Source organism: Sapajus apella, unplaced genomic scaffold (assembly GCF_009761245.1).
Source record: "Sapajus apella isolate SASKATOON/1434 unplaced genomic scaffold, GSC_monkey_1.0 scaffold1, whole genome shotgun sequence".
NCBI classification, from domain to species: domain Eukaryota; kingdom Metazoa; phylum Chordata; class Mammalia; order Primates; family Cebidae; genus Sapajus; species Sapajus apella.
Window position 1 is genome coordinate 24,510,347 of NW_022436941.1, and position 26,338 is coordinate 24,536,684.

At 38.7% G+C, this 26,338-nt stretch overlaps 1 protein-coding gene across 7 annotated transcripts in view; it reads right to left on the reverse strand.

The window, feature by feature from the left end:
• COMMD10 (COMM domain containing 10) overlaps nt 1-2,296 on the reverse strand; it is a 203,730-nt gene extending 201,434 nt beyond the window's left edge. For all 7 annotated transcript variants that reach the window (XM_032273839.1, XM_032273719.1, XM_032273769.1 and 4 more), the window contains exon 1: nt 2,175-2,296. In XM_032273839.1, the coding sequence (XP_032129730.1) occupies nt 2,175-2,215 (41 nt within the window). In that variant the 5' untranslated portion in view covers nt 2,216-2,296. The remainder of the gene's footprint in view (nt 1-2,174) is intronic.
• Nucleotides 2,297-26,338: the final 24,042 nt, after the last annotated feature.

The window sequence follows — 26,338 nt, forward strand, 5'->3', positions numbered from 1 at the left end:
TACTCTGCAGGGGAAGGGCATTAATTCGGTAGAGTGTTTATGTAGCCACTTAACCCAAAAATGGAACTCTGAAAGGGGTAGGGGGAGAGGAACAGCAATTAAGGCAATTACACCAAAAACATAAAGAATACTGCAAGGCAAATAACTTTTCAAATACTATGTACAAAATCATTTGGGGTCACTAAGCACACAGTTATTTTAAAACTGTTTTAATTGTAATAATCAACTTTATTTATTTTTGAGATAGGATCTCGGCTCTGCGGCCCAGGCTGGAGTGCAGTGGTGCAGTCTCGGCTCACTATAGCCTCTGCCTCCTGGGTTCTAGGGATTCTCAGGCCTCAGCTTCCCAAGCAGCTAGGACTACACGCGCACACTACAGCGCCGGCTAATTTTTTTGTTTTTTGTAGAGAGAGGGTTTTGCCCTGTTGCCCAGGCCAGTCTCAAACTCCTGAGCTCAAGCAATCAGTCCTGCTTTAGCTCATGCCTGTAATCCCAACATTTTGCAAGGCTGGGGCGGGCAGATCACCTGAGGTCAGGAGCTCGAGATCAGCCTGGCCAACATGGTGAAACCCCATCTTTACTTACTAAAAATACAAAAAAAACTAGTCAGGCGTGGTGACAGGTGCCTATAACTTCAGCTAACTGAAAGGCTGAGGGAGGAGAATCGCTTGAACCGGGGAGGCAGAGGCTGCAGTGAGCTGAGATTGTGAGATTGCACCAATGCACTCCAGCCTGGACAACACGAGGGGAAAATCCGTCTTAAAAAAAAAAAAAAAAAAAAAAAAAAAAAGAGAGAGAGAGAGATCAGCCCGCCTCAGCTTCCCAAAGTGCTGGGATTAAATTAGGCAGGAGCCACAGCACCTGGGTCTGTAATAATCAACTTTAAATGATGTGATGAGAACAATTCTATACTGCACCATACTGGATACAGTTTACTGATACAGCAGTGTTCCCCAAGACATTGGTATGAGGAAATAAACTGGCGATCAGAACCAAAGTGAGGCAGGAAAATAGGGTCTGGAGGTTGGGAACATAAGGCTGATTCACAGTTCAGCTATGACAGGAAATATCCTCTCCATAGGGTGCAGGCGGAGTAAATGACTTTGTAAATTTACTTCATCCTCCTCATTTACCTAGGGAGTACACCAGGTAACCAATGGAATCCTCCAGGGGGTATTTAAACTCCCCAAAATTCTGTAGGGTTCCTAGAGCCCATATGCTCGGGCAACTCTCACACTGCGGAGTGTAGTTTCATTTTCAATAAATTTCTTCTTTCTTTCCTCGCTTTGTTTGAGTGTCTTCTCTAATTCTTTGTTCAAGACGACAAGAACCAGGACACCCTCCACTGGTAACAAAAGGAATCCAGGAAAAAAGAAAAACTTTAAAATAGCAACTCTTTTCTTCTGGAAGATTTCTGCCCAATCCAAGCACAAAGAAATTTCTTCTGAACACTATTTTGCCTATATAGTTCAGTTCTTTTTCTCTATCCACACACCACCCGCACTATTACTTATTTTTTCCACAAATTGAGTTTTTTTTTTTAATTTAAATAATGTTAAAGGGGAACTTTACATCACCACCAAGGACAACTAACTTTATTTACCATAAGTAGAAATTAACCAAAAATTTGTTAAAAATGGAAACAAAAGTAAATGCCACCAAGGCGAAGCTAAGGCTATATATTGTTACCAACCAAAAATTCGGGGCCTGAGCCCTATTTGATCCTGATTTAAAGGGGGTATTAACATGTGTTGGCTATTAAAGACCTTCCAGCACCAACGTGAGCCTTTCTCACGAGATGGTCTGAACGAGAACTGAAATCGGAAACGGCATATCGTTCCGCGTAATTAGGCAGCACTCAAGACAGCGCCCGGGAACTTCTGTTACCAAAGTCCACGAACAGTGACGCATACCATTCGCTTGCAGACCACACGCTTCCGTACAGACCTCAGCTGCCAGGCGCACTGTGAGCCGCACATGTGGACCACCGTGACTGTAGAGGCGCTACACGGCCCCACGCACTCCGCGGACCCCGCGTCGCGACGTCGGTAGCCCACCCCACAAGACCCGGCCCCACACGGCGCCCAGGCGGTAGGCAGCCAGGACAGCCTTGCGCGAGCCCGATCCGCGCCTTCCCGGCCGCGGCTACAGCAAAAGCTTAGAGGGTCAGCTACCTGGGGCTCTCCCGTAGGATCAGCGCTGCCGGCACCGCCATCCTCACAGCTTTCTAGCACTGCCGCTGTCGGTCAGCTGCGCCGAGCCCAGCCAATGGCGACCGCGGCGGACGGAAAGCCGGAAGGCCCAAGCCGCGCAGGGGCCTCTGTAGGAGTCTAGGACTTCTGCGGCCCAGGCCACCGCCGGGAGACCGTCCCGCAGTTCTGTAGGTCGGAGACGGCGGCCCAGTTGTCCTCCCGACACCCCAGTCGTGTTGGAGTTAAGTCTGTGCATATATATGTCTTTATGTTTCTATATTATATATGTATGTACATACCTGGATAGGTGGTGTGTATGTGTGTATTTAAGAGGGCAGGTTTAAGCAAGTCTATGTACAGACCTGGATAGATGATATATGTGTGGCTGTGTGTGTGCATATGTATGTTATAATTTTTAAATAGGGCAAGTTTTAGCAAGCCCGTGTGTACATACTTGGTTAGGCGGTGTGTGCGTGTGTATTTTTTTAATAGGGCAGATTTAAATGAGCCCATGTGTACAAACTTGGTGTGTGTGTGTGTGTACTTGGTTAGGCTGTGTGTGCACGTGTGTGCGTATGTATTTTTTTAATAGGGAAAATTTAAATGAGCCCGTGTGTACATACTTGGGGTGTGTGTGTGTGTGTGTGTGTGTGTGTGTGTGTGTGTGTGTGTGTTTTCCAGCGTTTAGCCTGCGGAGAGGCAGGCAGTTGAGCGCGCTCCGCCCCACCTGCATCCCAGCCTACCCAGAAAGCGGAGCATCACTTGTCAGGAGAGGTAGTGCCTCCAGTTTCACCCTAAGCATTGTGCCATGAACTCCTCCTGTATCTGCATCTGCAGGGCTTGTAGTATGTACGTTCAATTCCTTCATCAGCGTTCAATGAATGAACGCCTACTGTGTACCAAGCACTGTGCTGGCCACTGGAGAAAAAAAAAAAAAAAAAAAAAAAAAAGGCCAAAATTTCTGCTCTCAGGGTTCGCCAGCAGTCTAAATGGACAAGTATTTGTTGCACCCTTCTTTAGAGTCTGCCACTGCAGCGTAGGGGAGTTGAATCGCTGCAGTGAGTGATGTTAAGGACCTCATCCAAGACAGGGAGACCAGCATGTTTGCATAAATACCTTGGTCTGCCTTTGAAAAATTCATGAGCGTTAAAGGAATTCAGATGTAGGAGCAGTGAAAGGCATTAGAGGTAAAATCAGGAAAAGCTTCCTGGGGCAGGTGGCAAATGCAGTGGGTCTGTAGAAGTGTGAAGTGTGGAGGCAGTGTGTTTCAGGGCAGTGGAGGAGAAGGATGGTTTGAATGACTTTGAAGAACAGGAATTTAGGCTAGAAAAAGCCTTTAATGACTGGTTGTGGTTATGTGCATTTAATCCGATGAGAAATTGGGTATCCATTAAATGTTTTTTCTATCCATTAAATGTTTTGAAGCAAAGAAATTTTGCAATGGGAGTTGGTTTTTTGAAGGCTGCTGTCAGCAGAATGATGATTAGAATGGAAAGAGGTAAGCAGGAGAGCTACCTGGAAACTATTGCAATAGTCTGTGGAATGCAATAAAACCCTGTGGTACTATAAAGGCATTGGAGAATTAAAAGATAGTGGATGGTTTAGTTACATTTCAGCAGTAGAATATTCAAGAGCTGACAAAAAAATTGAATTTAATTTTCCTTTCTAATTATGTTTTACTTAAATTATTATTTAAATTAGCATTCCTGGAGCAGCCCAAGAACAACCTAACTGAAAGGAGAAGCCAGATTGCAAATTAAATGTGAATAATCTTCACATGGATAATTGAGTCAATTATACAGTGTGTTGAACACATACAAATACATTTAGTTCCACAACACTCTACACAGCCCCCAATGTATGCATATCTGAAAAAGATGTGTGTGAATCTATATAAATTATAGATCTCTGATGCAAACACAGATGACCTCACCTGCAACTTTGGAAGGGTCCCAGTTCCCTCATTCTTTGAATTATTTCCCTTTTGTCTTGACTGATTGCCTGAAGTAGAACCATTAACCAACTGAAACTGTTTCAAGTCCCTAATGAAGTTCATCTTCCGTTTGATTGTCTTAAAAATATGTAGCTGGAATTTTGAGCAAAAGAGCATCAAAGTGGCTCAAATCCCAAATCCATGTAACCTTGAACAAAGTACTTAACTTCACCAAGTTTCTCGTTCCTGATCTGTAAAATGGGGATAAGAATAATGTCTGCTCCCCTGGATTAAATAATGTGATATGTGTGTAAAAGAAACACCCTACCCTCCTTAGAAAACAAGACACAGACCTCTAAGGTTTTCACAAGAGCAAGTCTCCAGTAGACACAGAGGCCACTCACTCTTAATTCTCTTAAATTTCAGTGATGGGCTGATTACTTATTACCACTTGTTTCTATAAAGACATGATGCTGTGAATAGTTTCACACCTCAAATGACAACCTCACCCAAGATATTTCTGCATTCTCTGGAGTATAGGCACATATGTCCATGAAAAGTCCTTTTACTTGTCTGCCTGTTGTCACCTGCTATAAAATGGGAAATGTACTTCCTGGAGACAGAATTCCATCACCATTCTTAATCCTTACCCCCTAAATCTGTTAGCCCATATTCATGATGGATCCAGAGACCAGGTCTGCTGCCCCTGATCCATTATGGCGTTGCATGCCTCAAAGTTTTTGAATATACTTGTCTTCATTGAAAACTTTTTTTTTAATACTTTAAATTCTCGGATACATATGCAGAATATGTACGTTTGTTACATAGGTGTACACCTGCCATGGTGGTTTGCTACACCCATCAACCCATCGTCTACATTAGGTATTTCTCCTAATGCTATCCCTCCCCTGGCTCCCCACCCCCTGACAGGACCCAGTGTATGATGTTCCCCTCCTTGTGCCCATATGTTCTCAATGTTCAACTCCTACTTATGAATGAAAACATGTGTTGTATGGTTTCTGTTTCTGTGTTAGTTTGCTGAGAATGATGGTTTCTAGCTTCATCTATGTCTCGGCAAAGGACATTAACTCATTCCTTTTTATGACTGCATAGCATTCCATGGTGTTCCACATTTTCTTTATCCAGTCTGTCATTGATGGGCATTTGGGTTGGTTCCAAGTCTTTGCTATTATGAATAGTGCTGCAATAAACATACGTGTGCATGTGTCTTTATAGTAGAGTGATTTATAATCCTTTGGGTATATACCAGTAATGGGATTGCTGGGTCAAATGGCATTTCTGGTTCTAGATCCTTGAGGAATCTCCACACTGTCTTCCACAATGGTTGAACTAATTTACACTCCCACCAACAGTGTAAAAGCGTTCATATTTCTCCACATCCTCTTCAGCATCTGTTATTTCCTGACTTTAATGATCATCATTCCAACTGGCATGAAATAGTATCTCATTGTGTTTTTCATTTGCATTTCTCTAATGAGCAGTGATGATGAGCTTTTTTCATATTTGTTTGCTGCATAAATATCTTCTTTTAAGAAATATCTGTTCATATCCTTCACCAACTTTTTGAAGGGTTTTTTTGTTTTCCTTGTAAATTTGTTTAAGTTCCATGTAGATTCTGGATATTAGTCCTTGGTCAGATGGATAGATTGCAAAAATTTTCATCCATTCTATGGGTTGCCTGTTCAATCTGATGACAGTTTCTTTTGCTGTGCAGAAGCTCTTTAGATTAATTAGATCCCATCTGTCAATTTTGACTTTCATTGCCATTGCTTTTGGTGTTTTCGTCATGAAGTCCTTGCCCATGCCTATGTACTAGATGGTATTGCCTAGGTTTTCTTCTAGGGGTTTTATGGTTTTAGGTCTTACATTTAAGTCTTTAATCCATCTTGAGTTAATTTTTGTAAAAGGTGTAAGGATGGGGTCCAGTTGGAGTTTTCTAAATATGTCTAGTCCATTTTCCCAACACCATGTATTAAACAGGGAATCCTTTCCCCATTGCTTGTTTTTGTCAGGTTTGTCAAAGATCAGATGGTTGTAATTGTGTGGTGTTATTTCTGAGGCCTCTATTTTGTTCCTTTGGTCTATATATTTGTTTTGGTACCAGTACCATGCGGTTTGGGTTACTGTAGCCTTGTAGTATAGTTTGAAGTCAGGTAGTGTGATGCCTCCAGCTTTGTTCTTTTTGCTTACAAGTGTCTTGGCTATACAGGCTCTTTCTTGGTTCCATATGAAATTTAAAGTAGTTTTTTTTCTAATTCTATGAAGAGTCAATGGTAGCTTGATGGGAATGGCATTGAATCTATAAATTACTTTGGGCAGTATGGCCAGTTTTACAACATTGATTCTTCCTAACCATGAGCATGGAATGTTTTTCCATTTGTTTATGTCCTCTCTTATTGCCTTGAGCACAGATTTGTAGTTCTCCTTGAAGAGATCCTTCACATGTCTCGTAAGTTTTATTCCTAGGTATTTTATTTTCTCTGTAGCAGTTGTAAATGGGAGTTCACTCATTATTTGGTTCTCTGTCTGTTTTTGGTGTATAGGAATGCTTGTGATTTTTGCACATTGATTTTGTATCCTGAGACTTTGCTGAATTTGTTTATCAGCTTAGGAGTTTTGGGGCTGTGACGGTGGGGTTTTCAAAATATACAATCATGTCATCTGCAAACAGAGACAATTTGACTTTCTCTCTTCCAATTTGAATACTCCTTTTTTCTTTATCATGCCTGATTGCTCTGGCCAGAATTTCTAATACTATGTTGAATAGGAGTGGTGAGAGAGGTCATTCTTGTCTTGTACCAGTTTTCAAAGGGAATGCCTTCAGCTTTTGCCCATTAAATATGATATTGGCTGTGGTTTTGTTGTAAATAGCTTTTATTATTTTGAGGTATATTCCATCAATACCTAGTTTATTGAGTGTTTTTAGCATGAAGGGGTGTTGAATTTTATCAAAGATCTTTCTGCACCTATTGAGATAATCATGTGGTTTTTGTCATTGGTTCTGTTTAGTGACAGATTATGTTTATTGATTTGCATATGTTGAGCCAGCCTTGCATCCCAGGGATGAAGCTGATAATGGATAACCTTTCTAATGTGCTGCTGGATTCAGTTTGTAGTATTTTATTGAGAATTTTCACATCAATGTTCATCAGGGATATTGGCCTGAAATTTTCTTTTGTTGTATTTCTGCCAGTTTTTGGTATCAGGAAGATTCTAGCCTCATAAAATGAGTTAGGGAGGAGTCCCTCTCTTTATATTGTTTGAAATTGTTTCAGAAGGAATGGTACCAGCTCCTCTTTGTACCTATGTTAGAATTCGGCTGTGAATCTGTCTGGTCCTGAACTTTTTTTGATTGGTCTATTAATTACTCCTTCAATTTCAGAATTTGCTATTGGTCTATTCAGGGATTTGATTTCTTCCTGGTTTAGTCTTGGGAGGGTATATGTGTCCAGGAATGTATCCATTTCTTCTAGATTTTCTGGTTTATTTGCACAGAGGTGCTTATAGTATTCTCTGATGATAGTTTGTATTTCTGTGGGATCAGTGGTGATATCCCCTTTGTTGGTTTTTATTGTATCCATTTGATTCTCCTCTTCTTTTTTAATAGTCTGGCCAGCAGTCTATTTTGTTAATCTTTTTAAAAAACCAGCTCCTGTATTCATTGATTTTTTTTGAAGGATTTGTGTTGAAACCCAGGACCCTGGTGGTGTAGGCACCTGAGGGAATCTCCTGGTCTGTGGGTTGCAAAGACCATGGGAGAAGGATGGTATCTGGGCTGGATGGCACCATCCCTCATGGCACAGTCCCTCACTGCATAGTCTCTTATGGCTTCTGTTGGCTACAGGAGGGAGTTCCCTAACCCTTTGCACTTCCCAGGTGTGGTGATGCCCCACGCTGCTTCTGCCCACCCTTTGTGGGCTGTACCTACTATCTAACCAGTCCCAATGAGATGAACTGGGTACCTCAGTTGGAAATGCAGAAACTACTCACCTTCTGCATTGGTCTGGCTGGGAGCTACAGACCAAAATTGTTCCTATTCAGCCGTCTTGCTAGCCGAGTAAACTTTTATGAAGTCCACCTTTTATTATATTCTGTATTAGCCTGACCTTTCTAGAAAACAATCCTAGTTATTATACATGCTTCATCAGGGACTATAATTACAAGGGAGTAGGAGTGCGGGCAAAGGGAAACTAAGGAAAGGTAGGAAGAAAGCAAATACGAGATGACATGTTGTCCAACTGGTTACAGCTTCAAAACCTAGTTTACTTCTCAGCACTCTGGGATATTTCCAGAGGCCATTCGGAAACACTGTGTCTTGGAACAACATGGGGTAGGAGTGGAAGAAAGAAATTGTCTGCGAACTCTTTCCAGTTTTTTCTCTCTTCATCAAAATTTGTCCTATAACTCACTGCTCCTGTATTTCTAGGATGTGTCACCTGGTGCCTCTAGGCAGCCCCACTGTAAAATTCGGAGCTTCTGTGGGTCTGGTAGAATAGGACGTGAGTCCTGAATCTATAGCCAAAGAAGAACCCGTGGTTCAATCCCAGCCCCTAGCCCCTTCTCAGTCCCCCTCCCTCTGCCCTGCCAAGGGTGGCAGTGAGTGACAGGGGCTTTAAACCATGGGAGCTGTTTCTAGGGGCCATATTGTCAGGAAAGTAGAGCAACATGCTGAAGCCTTGGAAACAAGTGGGCCTGAACTTATCTGGGGAGGGACATAACTTGGAGGACATAACTCCTCAAGTGGAGTCTCGAAACAAAAGTTGCTTGGGCCCTAGGTGCTTCAGTCTTTATTGTGCAGCTTTTTCAATTCATATTCACCTAGTTGTTTTCTCAAAGTACATCATGGTACAACTTGGAGTAATGCCTGGTGTCAGCCCTCCCTGGATCCTGGAAGCTAACACTTCCCTCTGAGTGTGAGCTTTGCCCTGTTTGAAAAGTCTCCTTTGTGGTCTCTGCCTATACTGTTCACTCACCTTCTCCCCATCAGGCAATATTTATATTTTTCACACCCAGTGAAGTAAAGCCAAGGTCTGGGATGTATTTCTTCCAGAAGTCTTCCCCAACCATAAGGAAATGCTGAAGAAACCAAGGAACCTCACCCAAATCCATCCTTCAACATTCCAATTTTCAAATGCAAATGATTATCTTTGGAGGAAGGGTAACGCCTACTCACCCACCACAATAGTGTCCCCAGAAACCTAGGACAGCTGAAATTATCTTTTAAGTAAGTTTTTGATATATATTCTCAAATGGGGGGATGCAGGCATTTTATTATGTACCCCAGATTGTTCTGGCAAAGCGTTGACCAACTATGTGACACAGTTCCTTAACATTTTGAAAGTCTGAAGTCCTACAACTCATCCTGAGTTCATCAAATGCATCTAGCAAAGAGGCACACAAAGGCAGGAGACTAAAACAATCGGCTACCCATATCTGACTGCCAGACTATGAAACACAAACTTCATCTTCAACAGCTTTGTCACATTCACCTGCAAATGCTGTTGGCCCAGTTTTCCTCTTTACCACCCCGCACTGCACACAATCTTCTCCCTCTCCTCACTGTCACACACATGCAGTTTCTAGCCCTGTTTTTAGCTCTGCAGTCAGCACTTGCCTCATAGGTGTCAGAGAATCATTTGAAGTGTAACTGAAGAACAGCCTTCTAGATGACAAATATGTAATTGTTCATTTCACATTTCCTCCCTGGAGTCACAGGTGGATAAAGTTTTTAAAGTACATGTTTTTATTTATGAGTTAGTTATGTGAATGTTCCTGCTTAATGTGATACACATAAGGAATAAAGAATGCTTGAACCTAATCTATTATCTGAATATTTGCATAACAGGCTGTACTGTAGAAAGAAGCAAGAAACAGAAAGAGAATAGTATCCAAGTTGTAAGTCATGTTTTCCCATAACAAACAAGATTTATGTTCACCCACCCTTAACCAAATGGAGGGTGGGGACGAGGATAAGAAGGAAACATTTATTAAAATGTAGCAAAAATACACTTTATAATATAGTCACAGATCCTCTTCCTAATATATTCTTAAAGTTGAAAACCATCTCAAATTATCACTCGTCCATTTTCATTTGCACCTAGTTTCCCCCATCCTACCTCCCGGAGGCCTGTGCCATTAACAGGACTGATATTTACACATAGGATGTGTGAAAGATGGGCTGCTTTCTTCAGTAATTTTCACCAGTGAACACCATTTGAAAAGAATTGGTGGACATGTCGGAGTGAGGCAAGATTAGAGACTGCCTTTTACCCCATGGCTAGTAAAAAAATAAAAATAAAAAAGAGTAAACAGCATAAATAGGCAACAGGAAAAAGAAATCAACTCATTAACAGCAAACAAAGAAGCATAAGTTAACACTGCACTTGAAAAATGATCTGATGAGAAAAGAAACAGAACTTCTGCCGTAACTAAGCTGGATCCTAAGGTCCCCAACTTGCCGAAACTGTATTAGGAGAAGAAGGTGGCCACAAAACCATGAGAGCTCTCTTTATATCCTCAGACTTGGAGAGGAGCAGAATTGGAGGTATATAGTCAGCCAAGAAGAAGTCATGGAAAATCCCTGGAGAATATAAATGTCTGAGGCCAATGCAGGACTAGTGGAATTGAGAGGAAGCTCCAGGGGTTACTCTTGATGTGTCTGAGTGAGGGAAAAAGTAGAGCAATAAAGGCAGAAAAAAAAATTACATCTAATTATTGAAAATCATGCATAAGAAGCTACGAAGTTTGAAGATAAAAGAGAAAATAATTTAAAAATAAGATATCTGGGCAAAAAGCCAGTGGAAAAGATTACATTGAAGCTACAGTGAAAACGGCCTTTTCCCACCCTCCCTGCCTTGATGTTAACACTGGCTGAAACCCACAAGCACTCTAATTCTTTCTGTACACTCAGAGGAAATGAAAGAATGAAATGGAGCAGTAAAAACCAGCCCTGACTCAGGAAGAATCAGAGGTTCTGGGACTCCACAATTAAAGGACTAATCCGAAGCCTGGAGAATACCCGCTCCGCTATTGGACATGCCCGTACCAATCAAGTGCATCTTGATACAGGACAGTTGACAAAATCTCAGAGCTAAGAAAGTAAAAACTAAATCCACTAACAAATGCTACCCTCAACCCTAAGCTTTTATTAAAAAGTAGATAGAATGCAATGTTGAGCCATCAAACTAACATAGATGGAAAGACAAATTGATCTCACATTTAAAAGAACCAGGAAGACTTATCAGAGAAAATAGAGGTCTGGGCAGAGCTGTCCATGCTAAACACAAGTAGGATAGGAAGAAATGGCATGACATTTGTGTAATCCTACAGGAAAATATGTAAAAGAGAGGTATACATGCAAAAAACAGATAAAATTCCACATTAATGCTTATTGAGATAGAACTTAATAATGAAATTAATTCACTGAAACAAGAGCTAAAAGACAACTTGAAAAACATCAAAATTAGATGTAAAGCACAGAAACCAAAGAAACTCAGGACTAAAAACACCATTTCCTATCATGTAAATTAGAAACTGCAAGGAAAAGACTATACCCAATTTTAAATTGAGTTATGGACAGAGAGGAGGGACTATTCATAGTGAATGCAAAGAATGAGACAAACACAAAGTAGATCCTAATAACAAAAGCCAACCTAAAGATTACTGTGTCTCCAAGGCAAAGAAACCAACCAATAGACATAAAAATACTTTTAAATACGATAATAAAGAGTCTGACTCCATTTTTGATGTCTGCTGACAGATTTCAAGCTCCACCACTCCCTCTTCCACTTCTGTCCCACTTGGGCAAAGTATGAAAGAAACCCAGCTGTTTCCTTCCCTAGCATTGGTGGGAAATTCAAACCACATAAGCCCCTCACTGCACTGAGGAAGGTCCACTGGCCTGGGGCTTTACAGTGATTGGTCCCACCCCCAATCACTGTAAAGCCCCAGGCCAGTGGAACTTCCGTACTGTCTTAAGCCATTTTTGGTTTTGCTTGGGAGTCTGCTCTGCTCTCCCCTAAAACCTCATTATGTAAGTACTAAATCTTGTTACATACCTCCCTGCTGCATGAATGGCATCATCAGTCTAGACACCTGTATCAGTCTGTTTTCACACTGCTGATGAAGACATACCCAAGACTGGGCAATTTATAAAAGAAAGAGATTTAATGGACTTACAGGCCCACATGGCTTGGGGAGGCCTCACAATCATGGTGCAAAGCAAAAGGCATGTCTCACATGACAGCGGACGAGAAACAAATGAGCTAAGCAAAAGGGATTTCCCCTTATAAAACTATCAGATCTTGTGAGACTTATTCACTACCACGAAAACAGTGTGGGGGCACCTCACCCATGATTTAATTATCTCCCACTCGGTCCCTCCCACAACATGAGGGAATTATGGGAGCTACAATTCAAGGTGAGACTTGGGTAGGGGCACGGCCAAATCATAAGAACACTTAATCAGATTTGGGGTAGAAAGTCCATTTTGCCTCTGTAGGATGATCAAATATTTAATAGAAGATGATTTCTCTGTAATGTAAGAAAAACTGAATATACAGTCTAATGAAAGAGCAAATTATTTTTTGGAAAAATAAATTCTGATAAAATTATCAAATTCCAAGGATAAAGAAAAATGTCTTCAGGTGGCAAGGTAAAAAAAAGCATGTCACTTATAAGAGTAAAATAATCAACAACTTTCATACTTCTTTATAGCAGTGTCTACAAAGTGTTGAGAAAAGTGTATCATGCCCAGCCAATAGCTATTTAATATTAAAGCAAAAGTCAGATCTTACTAAACATGAATTCATTCAGTTTTCATGGGCTCTTTTTGTAAAACCTAATAGTTGAGAACGAGCCAACCAAGAGATTAATGAAAATAAAGAACTCAGGAGTAGAGATGCTATGGAATGTAATGAACATTAAATCTATATAAAACTAAAGTTCAGTTAATTAATGAAATTAAGTAGAAATGTTATAATGTTTTATAATATAGAATCAACATATAGCTTAGAGAACTAATATTTAAATGAACAAAATTTGGTGGAATAAAGTTTTAAGAGTACTTATTTCTTTATCTTTCATAGCAAATGCTATGAATCAAACACTCTCTTAAATGAAATACATCAGTACCCCATAAGTATCTACACCTACTATGTCCCCAACAAAATTTTTAAAAATTAACTAAAACAAATGAAACACATTATTTAAAAAATAGACTGACTGTAGCTTCTTTAAAATTTTCCATAATCTTTTTAAAAATTTGCAGAGGTGGCAATCTAGGGAACTGTAGTCCGAATATGTCTCATAAGCTATAGAAATTCTGTGCTTCATCATTTTGTTTAACCTACTCAGTGATAACCTAGACAATGTAACCAGAGAGATTTTTATTTTGAAAACAATAAAAGCAACTTAATTTCTATAATTTGCTGCATGAATCATATTGTCACTATGCCTAAAAGCATTTGAGTTTGTGACTCCATCTTAGATGAATGTTTTAGGAACAAACATCTCTTTGTTAAGGAAACAACTCTCTGATATAGTGCAATTTCTTTAGTTTCTTCTTTTTCTTTTTTCTACTTAATAAAATCATTTCTATATATTTGTATCACATATATTAGATATATAGCATATAGACTGAGATCTAGATATAAATATGCATAGAGTGATTACTAGTATTATGTTTGACTTATGCGCACAATTATTTCAGACTAGTGAGATTTTCTGTAAGTTTTAACCTTCTCTGTATTACTTAAATTTCCAATGATGAGGATTAATTATTTTTACCATCAGTTACTGTTCAAAAGATCATGAAGACAAAGATAATTAGTTCTGCATCCAGAATATTTTATATTAGGTACTAAAATAGTTTACATGCCAAGAAAAATTCTTTGGAAAATTTTTACATTAATATTCTTATGGTAATTTGTAAATAATATTAATTTATTATTATCAAAATACACTTAAGATTTTTGTTAAAGGTCTAAAGTAAAGTATTAATATTATTGCATTTGGAAAAAAGGCAAACATATATCTCTTCAATGTAACTTTCTGTCTTTTATTTACACAGATATTAAAAGGTTTTTTCTTTACCATTTGCTTAGATTAGTAAATTAACAAGATGGGTACAGTAACTTTCCTTCAGGATCAGAGTCAGCATGGCATTGCTAAAGACAAAGTGGTGCTTCTAACAAGCCAAACAGCTCGAGTAGTTCTAATCTGCCCCTTAGAGCCACAGGTAAGTACAGATTATTTGAATGACTCTACCCAGTCTCCTCATTGTTCCAGCATGCCATACCCATTCTAGTTCTGTGTCTAGTTTTGTAGTCTCTTCTTTGTAATATACTCTCCCAACACTTCCTGCCTTTCCAAAAAGGAATATGTAGAGGTATTTGGGTTGTTCCAATGCCTTACAAATGCTAACTGATATATAACAGGAATCACAGTCTCACACAATGATGAATTATCCACCCAAAGTGCCAATAGCATCTGTGTGGAGAAACCAAACCTTCAAGACTTCAAGATCCAACTTAGTTCACACTTTCTAAAATGTACACCATCAACTCGCTTTCTTATCTGGACCTGAAGCGGGTTTCTTACATTTTAGCAAGGAATTCTATATGATTGCCTTTCATCATTACCCAACTGTTGTAAGGACATAGATCCATCCTTAGACTTCTTCAGAGACCTCATCATGTCCAGAATCATATGGGTGCCTGATAGATAAAATAAAACTATTTCAAACCCATTTACAGTAAAGATTTAACATCTCAGTTAGACAGCCAATTTAGTTAAATGGTATATCTAAGGGTACAGAAATCTGTGACCACTATGCTCAAAGAGAAATAGTGTGTATTCCTAAACACATAACGTTTTTTGATTCCTTGATTTACTCTACTTTGAAATTAGTAAGTTTTATGGAGACCTTGAAAAATGAATTGAAATACTATATTTTCATAGCTGCCTTTCCACATTCACAATACTTTAATGTTTTGACAAACTAATGTAAAAATACTGTGTTCCAAATGTGTCTATAAAATGTTCTTTTGATTCTGTCATGATTTTTTTTTTATGACAGAATTTGTTCATCAAGGTCAACTTGGTAACTATATAATTGTGGAACATTTGATTTGAGGTTTAACTTTAGTTTGAAAGCTTGTTAACTCAATCATACCTAGTGCCCCAGCCTTGGTTTCCTATATCATTCTCCAATAAGAGGAACTTGGACTTGTTGGAGAAATGGCTGATTCTAGGACTGGGGCAGTAAGTACAAAAAGAGCGTGGAACATATTGTAGTTCATAAAGTAAGAAAGTGCGAAAAAATTAAAATAGAATTTTAAAACTCACGATGATTCAGATATGTTAAAGGACCATAGAATCCAACTGAAAAAAAACTCCTAATTGCTTAAAACCAAAGAATAAAATAAATATCCACAAGTCCATGCTGATATAAACAAATAATTGAATAAATTATTCCATTATTTAAACAATTGAATAACTATTGAATAAATAAATGGGAGAGAAGACAAAATTTCCTGCGTAAAGTTGCAAATAATTCTTGTAAATACCCTGCCTTAAAGAGAGGAAAGCATAACTCTCCACTCCTTAATTATAGGCTGCACATAGTGACTTCTTTCCAAAGAGTGCAGGTTGTAAGGGTGGTGGGGATAGAGTCGCTTTACAGTGAAGAACCCTGACAAACACCGCCTCAACCAGATGATCATGGCTAACATTATCAGTGATGAATCATACTCTTGGTATGGAGTCATGGAAATGGTAATTGGTCTTTGTGTCTTCTAAAAACCCATAACTCTGGTTTGATTATGAGAAAAACATCAGACAAATTCCAATTTGGGGACATTCTACAAAATACTTGATGAGGACTCCTCAAAACTGTCAAGGTCATCAAAAACAAGAAAAGCCCAAGAAACTGTCACGGTCTAGAAGTCTAAAAAGACATGATGACTACATGTAATGTGGTATTTTGAATGGGATCCGGGAACAGGAAAAGGGCATTAGGCAATAACTAAGAAATCCGGATAAAGTATGGACTTTGGTTAACAATAATTTCTTACTGTTGGTTCCTTAATTGTAACAAACATGCCGTACTCATCTGTCAGTAATAGGGGAAACTGGGTGTGGGGACTATGGCCACTTTTTACAGTCTTCACAATTCTTCTGTTTCTAAAACAGTTGTAGAAGATAAAGTTTATTTTTTTTAGAACCTATTACTATTTTCAACTTTTTAAATTAAGAAAGGAGTACTGCTGTCAAAATGACACTTTTAAAACTTAGAAGCATTATCACCATTATGCTTTCTCACAGCACAAATAGGTCACGGGGACCATTGTGAGTGCTGTGCTGTGCCGCCCAATGCCTCCCTTTGGAGGAAGGATGTATTCCCACAGCTGTGGTGAAGGGTGCTGGCTGACACTGCTGAGCTGTCAGTACTGTTCAGGAATTGCCTCACCTAAAGAGTACCACTTAGACCAAGGCCACATCTACTTCTCAGTGCAGTCTGTATCTGACTGGTAATATTTAACAACCAGATCTCTGAACAAGAGAAAAACAAATGCCCTAATTTGTAGCATTTACCAGTTTCTATAGCGTTGATGTTTCTACTATAGCTCATATCAAGCTACAAGGTATGATCAACAAATGCCCATTGGGGAAGAGATGCATACAATCACCTCCCAAGCTGGAATGAGCCAGCCTAGTACACCACTGTTTCCTTTTGGTATCAACTTGGGACAACACTGAAGAGCCATTTCAAATTCACATCCCCTGGGGGGCCAGCTGAGGGCTTATAATGACTGCATTGCAGCCCAATCTCTCCCTCTGCCTAACCCTGCTTCCTTCCCATCCCTTCTAAGCATTCAGCTCAACACCACTCGACCTCCTGCATGTGAACCTCATCTTAGATTCTGCCTCCTGAGGAATCTAACATGCAACAGGGATTTCTTGCTGGACAAACTAACCAAGAAGATTATTATTCAATGGTTGCTTAAAGTACTTGAAGACAAGTATCTTGATGATGATGATGCTAGTGGTGGTGGTCACAGGACACCAAAAGAAAGGAAAAGCTTTTGTCTGACAGACTCTTGAATTCTATTTAAATATGGAGTCAGGATATGAAAAAGTAAAAATGATAACCAAGATGAGATGGTTGAGATGGGGTCTCACTATGTTGCCCAGGCTGGTCTCAAACTCCTGGGTTCAGGGTATCCGCCTGCCTCAGCCTCTCCAGTAGCTGGGATTACAGACATGCACCTCCATGCATGGTAATAACCAAGCCTTTTAATGAAAATAATTTATGTTGCTATCTAGGAAGCCCAGACCTTTCATAACCATGACGATTTTACTTTACTTCCATTTGCCCTTAACATGTAATCCATATTACCCAGAACTGTTTGCAGTTGAAAGATCCTAGCTAACATAACCAATAAGCATATGATCATATGATCATGAAAAGCCAACCAAGAGTAAGAGTGCAAAGATACAGAAAATAAAGAGATGATAATGTTTGATACAGTGCCGTTCCTAAGAACCCAGGGAAATGGGATCCATCCCAATTGACTGCCCTTGGACAAGAGAGAAACTTGTTTCACTGAAACTACAGGAATGGAGGCAAAAAAAGGTACGGATAGAAATTCTTACTAGGATTGGGGGCAGGAGAAAGAATCAGAATGTCAAAGTTATGTATTGGATGGCCTCTATCATTTCCAAGAAAGTGGCAACATTGAGGAGAGGATAAAGAAGTTGGGAGTTAAAGAGGCCAAAAGTTTAAATAGCTGCTTTGGAGAATGGCTGAAGATTTGGCTGGACTGAGGGAGGCATTGTTATGGCAATATGGAATGACATCAGCTTGTATATCTGGGTACCTTCGCCACAGACAGCTTGAGAAAGAGACATAGCAGGAATCAGGCCTTTTATTGAAAACATTTTCTAAACTTTATTTATTGTGCTAAATGTATCCTTTTTAAAAGTTATAATGTTATAATAGGTATAATGTTAAGTTTTTTAAGTATAAATTTGAAAAATTAAATTGAAAATTTAAATAGTACCAGGCATGGTGGCTCACATCCGTAATCCCAGGGCTTCAGGGGACCACTTGAGGCCAGGCATTAGAGACCAGCCTGGGCAACATAGCACTCAAGCCCTCATCTCTTAAAAAATTAAATAAAATTAAAAGTTAACCGGGCATGGTGGCTGTCACCTGTAATCCCAGCTACTCGGAAGGCTAAGGCAGGAGGATCATTTGAGCCCAGGAGTTTGAGGTTACAGTGAGCTATGATTGTGCCACTGCACTCCAGCCTGGGCAATAAAGTGAGACCCTAACTTTTAAAAAAAGAAATAAAATTTTGAGAAAATCATTTTTCATTCCAAAGAAAAGATAAAAATCTCATTGTAACCAGCCTTAAATAATGTTTTTTCAAAAAATTCCAAATCCATTTGAAAAATAGTGGTCTTGGTTTTGTTGTGTAAAACCTGAAGTACATATAAATGTCCAGCAGAGGGAGCCAAAACCATGCATGTATTTCTTTTCTAGCTCGTTTTTAGGAAAGTGGATTATTAAAAATTACAAAGTTTAAATAACCCTTATCATTCAAGAATATATGCAAAAGTTAAAGAAATCATATAGTTTAGTGCTATTCTATGCCAAGTGCTCTACAGAAAGTTCAAAGCTAGAATGGTATTCTAAATCTGAAGCAACTAAAAAAGCATTCCTTGCTCTCTCTCACTCACTTTTCTAGGTTTTTTGTTTTGGTTTGGTTTTGATTTTTTTCTTTCTTCTTTCTCTAGGACTTTTTTATAGTAACTCCTAAAAAGCAAAGTAGTTTTTATTCTGTTGAAGTGGAAACATTTTATTAGTTGTATGGACACTTTTTCACTTCCTATAGCTGGGAGCATAATTGTTACCAGTGTGTTGAAAAGAAAAGGGAGGGCCTCAGCTCACACTTCTTAAATCAGGCCCTCAGTATCTCTCAGGAAACAGAAGGAATAAATTTTTGTGAAGATTTGTTGAAAAGCAATTTGCCGCAACTACACATACATGTCTCTCTATTTTCTGGGTAATACCTGCATTAGTTAGGGTGTTTTGTTTATAAGAAAGAGAATTCAAATCTGACCAACTCTGGCTAGCTAAGAGGGGAAAATAATTTACTGAAAGAATGCTGGTTAGTATTGTCCTTTCAATAATTTATAAATAAAATTTGGGGAAAATGATTGACATTTAAAAGTGACAATGATTATATGTCATATAACTATACTTTCACAAATTTGTAAATTTATATAAAATAGGTAACTTCTAGACAAATGTATATTATGTAATATGTAATACATAAGAAAAACAAAACAATATATTTTTAAGTGAAGGTATTATTTAAAACCTTCCTATTAAGAGAGAGAGAGAGAGAAAACAAAAACATCCCTTCAAGTCCAAGTGGCCTCACTGGCAAGTTCCAGTAGACATGTGAGGATGAAGTTTCATCTGAAACAAAGACTTCTAGAGAAAGGAAAGTGTCACCATCTCCTTTCATGAGGCGAACATCACCTTGACATGAAAGCCCAACAGACTTCCATTTGCAGAAAAATGGAGTAGACATGCTTTTTTCTATTCTTCTCACTCCATACAGCTACAGACTCTGGGCATTATGAATAAAACAAATATGACTCTGAGACGCAGAGAGAAGGAGGCAGACTGGCTAGGGACCTGGGACATGAGGAATGACAGCAGTAAGTACTCTGAGTTTCTTTATACTTCTTACATCCTGTCATGTATGAAGACTGGGTAATGGCGATGTCAGCAATCCAGATGTGCCAATGGGCACAGATGGAAAAAGCCCCTAAAACCTTGGTTCCTATAGCCAGAGAACCAAGAAAAAGTCAGCCCAGAAAGACAGAAAAGTTTTAAACAATAACCCCTCTGTTCCACCAACAATCAGAAAAAAAAACTGCCCTCCCTCCCATCAGGAAAGGCTGAATGGGGAACCTGGACTTCGATCCTGGCCAGGCTGTAATGAGTGAGGTACCCCAACAATGGAACGCATACTCACCAACACACATCATAACTCAACCTCTGAAAGCTAAAAACAAAAATTTTAAAGCAACCAGAGAGAAACAATGCATTACCTATGGGAAAAAACAATTCAAAGGACAGATTTCTCTTCAGAAACATTGGAGACTAGAAAAAAGTAGCAAAATATGTTTTAAATAAGATCCCTATGATCAAGAACAAGGTAAGGCTGTTTGTTTCCACCACTGCCATGAGAGTAATGGGAGGTCTTGCCAGAGTAATAATGAAAGAAATGGACAGAAAAGGCATACACATTAGAAAAAAGAAATAAAACTGTCCCTATTTGCAGGTGATGATGAATTCCAGCTACATAGAAAATTCCAAAAAAAATTACAGGGTTTTTTTTTGTTGTTGTTAATGTAATCTACGAGCAGCCTTCTAAAAACTAATAAGGGAGTTGAACAAAGCTGTAGTATACAAGATCAACATGCAAAAATCAATTTTATTTCTATATACTATCAATAAACACTGACATTTAAAATATGATGCCATTTACAATTGTCCAGAAAAATGAAACATATGATTGTAAATCTAACAAAATACATATAAGACTTGTAAGCCAAAAACTATGAAATGATAATGGAAAAAATCCATAATGGAATGTGGATGGAATATAACGGAATACATAAACAAAGTGACATGCCGTGTTTATGAACTGGAAGACTCAAGGTAACAGAGATGTCAATTCTTCATAAATTGATACCCAGATTTAACACATTCCTATTAAAATGCTAGCAAGATTTTTTTCTGGATATAAACAAGATTAATCTAAAATGTATATGGGAAAGTAAATGAACTATATTAGTTAAAATGATGTTTAAAAGAAAAAAAAATGGGAGGAATTATTTTACCTAATTTAAAAACTGACAGTTGACTCTTGAATGATAGGTTTGAACTGCCTAGGTCCACATGTACACCGATTTTCTTTTGCCTCAGCTGCCCCTGAGACAGAGAGACCAACCCCTTCTCTTCATCCTCCCCCTCAGCCTACTCAATGTGATGATGAGGATGAAGACCTTTATGGTGATCCACTTAGACTTAATGAATAGTAAATATATTTCCTCTTCATTATGATTTTCTTAATAACATTTTCTTTTCTTTAGCTTTATTGTAAGAATACAGTGTGTAAATATATAACATATAAAATATGCATTGGTACCCCTAACCTCTGCATTGTTCAAGGGTCAACTGTGTTGTATATCTGCCATCACATAGACTATGTGGACTATCTCAGAGGAATAGATGTGTAGATCGGTGTAACAGCCCAGAGAACCCAGAAATAGCCCAGCACCGGTATGGCCGCCTGACTTTTTACAAAGGTGCAAAAGCAATTCAATGGAGGAAGGATAGTCTTTACAACAAATAGTGCAGAAACAGTTGGATATCCATGGCAAAAAGGAACCTCGACCTAAACCTCACATCTCACATTTCATACAAAAATTAACTCAAAATGGATCACATAAAACCTTTGGAAGATAAGAGAAAATCTTTGGTAAAAAAAAGGCTTGGATAAGAGTTCCTAGACATGACACCAAAAGCACAATCCATAAAAGACAAAAATGTATAAATTAAACTTCACCAGAATTAAAACTTTTGCTCTGTGAAAGACCTTATTAGGAGAATGAAAACAGAAGCTGTAGAGAGAAAAATATTTGCAAACACATATCTGACAAAGAACTTGTAGCTAGAATATATAAAAATTTATCAGAACACAGTATTAAAAAATCAAATCTGGTTAGAAAATGGGCAAAAGATATGAAGAAACATTTCATTAGGATTACATACAGATAGCAAACAAACACATTAAAATATCATCAGCCCTTAAGGGAAATGCAAATTACAGCCACAATGAGATGTCACGACTTACCTATCAGAATGGTTACAATAAAAAATAGTTAACACTACCAATTGCTGGTGAGGATTAGAGAAAGTGGATCCTTCATACATTGCTGCTGGGAATGCAAAAGGGTACAGCCACCCTAGAAAACATTTTGGCAGTTTCCTACAAAACCAAACATACAACTAACCATATGACCCAGCAATCACACACTTAGGAATGTGTACTGAGCGTTTGTCAAGCCTGGTCCTTTTCCAGTGTTCCCTGACTCAGTGAGTGGCCATACCATCTGTTTGAGGATGGAAACCAGGAAGGTGGGAGACTCCTGTGGCTTCTCTCTTCCTCACCCCACATATCTCTCATCACAAAGCCCTTTTGTTTGTTTTCCTCACTGCAGCCAGAGTGGTCTTTTAAAAATGCAACTATGATTGTGTCATTCACTGCCACCCCCCTGGCTTAAGGCACTTCAGTGGTTTCTTGTTTTTTGGACATGTAACAACAACAACAAAAAATGTTTTTATACAGGGTGTCACTCTTGCCCAGGCCGGAGTACAGTAGCACAAACATGCCTCATTGCAGCCTTGACCTCCTGGGCTCGAACAATCTTCCCACCTCAGCCTCCTGAGTATCCGGGACTACAGGCACACACCACCACGTCCAGTAATTTTTTTTAGTTTTATTTTTAGTAGAGACAGGTCTCGCTGTGTTGCCCAGGCTGGTCTCAAAATTCTGGGCTCAAGTGATCCTCCCACCTCGGCCTCCCAAAGTGCTGGGATTACAGTTGTAAGCCACCACGCTTGGCCTCAACTTCCTTAATGGGCCTGATATAACACTCTCTGCTCTGCAGAGGCTTCTCATACTTTCCCTTTACCCACCCAGGCTTCTTCTAGTGTCTGGAACATGCTCTACCCTTTCCTGCCACAGACCTTTCAACTGCTCTTAACTCTGCCAAAACATTCACCCCCATCCCCATCTTTTTCTTGGCAAGTTTTTCTCACTTTCCAAACCCCCAGAACTGTGACCACTCCTTTAGGGAAGACTTCTGTGACCACCCAGACTATGTCAAGATGTCCTTGATAACTCCTCTCACCCATTACTCTTTTCACACTCGTTTGTGTCATATATTATTCTATCTCTCTGTCTTCCCCAACTATTCTGTAAAGTCCGTAAGAGTAGAAACCATGTTTGAGGGTTTTTTGCCCTTACTCATTGTATCCTTAGCACCTAGTAAAGTGTCTGGCATATAAGAGGTGCTTGGTAAATGAATGAATAAATGAATAATGGGTCACTAAGTAGTGTATCTATTACGTACGCTATGCTACTGAATGTACTATTGAAGGAAAAACAATAACTCAGTCACTAATCTCACTGAATTTATTGTATGTGACGTAAGCTTTGGCCAACTTAAAAAGAATATACAGACAACCATACAACAGTGAGGGAAAAAAATGACCTGTTAAAACTACAAATTATAAACACAAAAGAAATAGGTTCCAAATTGAATATGTCTTAAATAATACATTGTTTCTTAGACATGAATAGTAATGATAAGAGTCATTTCCCTTCTACAGAGTAAAGAAAAGTACTGTGGAACAAGCAGAATTTTAAGAATCTGTGAATATAAAAAAGAATATTCTAAGTCCAGGATTAAAACACAGGTTCCGAAAGGAAAAAGTAGCACAGAAACTCTGTATGTTAGACCATATAGATGGACTGTTGTCTTAAGTAACCTCAAAACTTAACTTACGCTATTATAGACATCACAGAGAATGAAGGAAAAAAGAAAAAGTAGACAGTAGAAGGATACATAGAGTTTTTTTTAAAGTATTTTATACAAGAATATAAACCAATCTAAAGCCTGCAATGTCTAACACATAGAAAATATCAGCAAATGCTGGACAACCAAGATATCCAGACATCAAATGGCACCTTTCCGCAGGGCCACTTTGCCGTACAACCCTAGGGGGCATAATTGGCATTGTACAGCTGTCCATGTAAAAGGCACCTTCTGGACTTAAACAAATGTCCCTGCGTAGCCAAACACTGAAGTTGCATGTATAAATGTTTAAAAATGTCCAAACCATTCATTGCCTAACTATTGTCTATGACATCCACAAAATATCCAAGAGAGCATTGTTTACTTTTATAAAAATAGAAGTTAAATGATTTTTCTGTGAGTTAGCATCTGAATGTCTGTACCTGCAATGAATCCAAGATGTTGTCTTGGGTGGGGGTATTTGGAAGGGGAAGTACAGAAGGATTATCTCAGACAGTGTACAGATATTCTTTAACTCTTCCAAATTACACTCAAAGTTGTCACACAAATTGACGTGATATGACATTCTAGTCCAAAATCCTTGCATAAATGTGCACAGGATAATTTGTCTAAATCTTTCAGTATGTACCGGTTTAATTTCCTTTTGTAAAATAGGTTTCCTTCCATTTTATACATATTCATGAAGACATGCCATCAGTGTTGAAAGATAGCCAAGCAGAAAAAAGTCCTATCACACTGACAAGACAATTTCCTTGGTAACGTAATCAGATAGTACAGCTGCATTCCTTGTTAATCTGAATTTAGTTCAAATAGTTAAAGAGCTTTATTCACTTTGTAATAAAAATTAGACACTTGCAAAATATGTTTCTGACAATTCACATAAATTGATTTTTGTAATAATTATTTATTGCAAGAGACTTTTAAAAATACATTGAAATGGCATTAGATCAAGGTGAAATAACCTGATTTCTAAAAGTATACTTCATCAAATGCTTTACTAGGCTTCCATAATAGCAGTATTAAGGTGTCTGCTTAGTAATTATGCGATTTTTTTACCCTATTTTATTTTTTGTCTTACCTGGAAATTTTACCGACATAATTTTTCAACACACTTTTTAAGCCAGATCATTTTAAACCAGATTCCTTTAGCTAATCCTTAAGACTGAATGACAAGAGGAGACAGCAGGGAAGGAGGGCTTTAATGCTAATTTGCCTAGGATTATTTTTTAGCATGAAAATTGGACAACTGATGATATAGAGCCGTGTTTCTCAGATGTATCAGATCATGAGACTTAACGGGGATGTTTGTTTAAAATTATGGAATCCCAAGTCTCATTCCTACAGTTTCAGATTCCTGAGCTTTGAGACGGGTCTTAGGAATATGTATTATATTCAAAGCACTTAATAGTACAATGTAGGAAATATATGGCATCTTTGAAAGAACTCTGACCTAGTCTGAGTGTTCAAAACACCAGGGTTGCCAGTTTTTCTGTGTGTCCTTACCTGAGCCATTTAATTTCACTGGGTCTAAATTTCCTCAGTTGCAAAGGTAAAAAAACAACCAAAACAAAAAGAGCTTAGCCTTATAAGTCCACAAACCCCATGAAGACAGGAGCCAGGCAGATTTTGTTCACTGTCTGATCCCCTGCACCTAGCCTGCTGCATGTCACAGAGCAGCCTCTCTGTTAGTACTTGACTAATTCACTATACGGATGAGCTGCAAGGTTCTTTTTGGCTCTAAGATTATATGATTCTAAAATAAAGAAGTAATAAATTCATTTGGTCTGCCAATTACAAAATAATAATTACTCTCAAAATAAAACAAGGTATAAACAGAAAAAGGCCCTACTCATTTATACTGGTTTCCAAGCTGCATATTCCTGGAGAACATTTCAAAGGATGTGACTTGGGTAATTTGATTTTACATCTTCCTTACTGGGCTGTGACAGTCAAAGGTAATGCAATTCATTTTTGTCTCAACACAATGTTTAGTTCACAATGTATGGTCAGTAAAAGTAATTGGAAACTGGAAAACCCAGTAAATTCTATGGAGAATGATGCCGAAGAACGTTAAGTGCTCTTACTCCCTGGACAGGTGTACTATAGTCACATCATTAATTTTAAGACTTTTGTTATTTTAGTCCTAAAACATACATCAAGCAACAAATCCAGAAGTGTCAGAAATGTTCCCTGGCACAAGTAGATTGTGCAGAAGTGTTAAAAACTAAAAAGGAAAAATAAATCCTGAAAACTATTTATAAGGCTAGGCACGGTTGCTCATGCCTCTATTCCCAGCACTTTGGGAGACAAGGTGGGCAGATCACATGAGATCAGGAGTTTGAGACCAACCTGGCCAACATGGTGAAACTCCATCTCTACTAAAAATACAAAAGTTAACCAGGTATGGTGGCGCAATCCTGTAATCCCAGCTACTCGGGAGGCTGAGGCATGATAATCACTTGAACCCCGGAGGTGGAGGTTGCAGTGAACCAAGACCATGCTA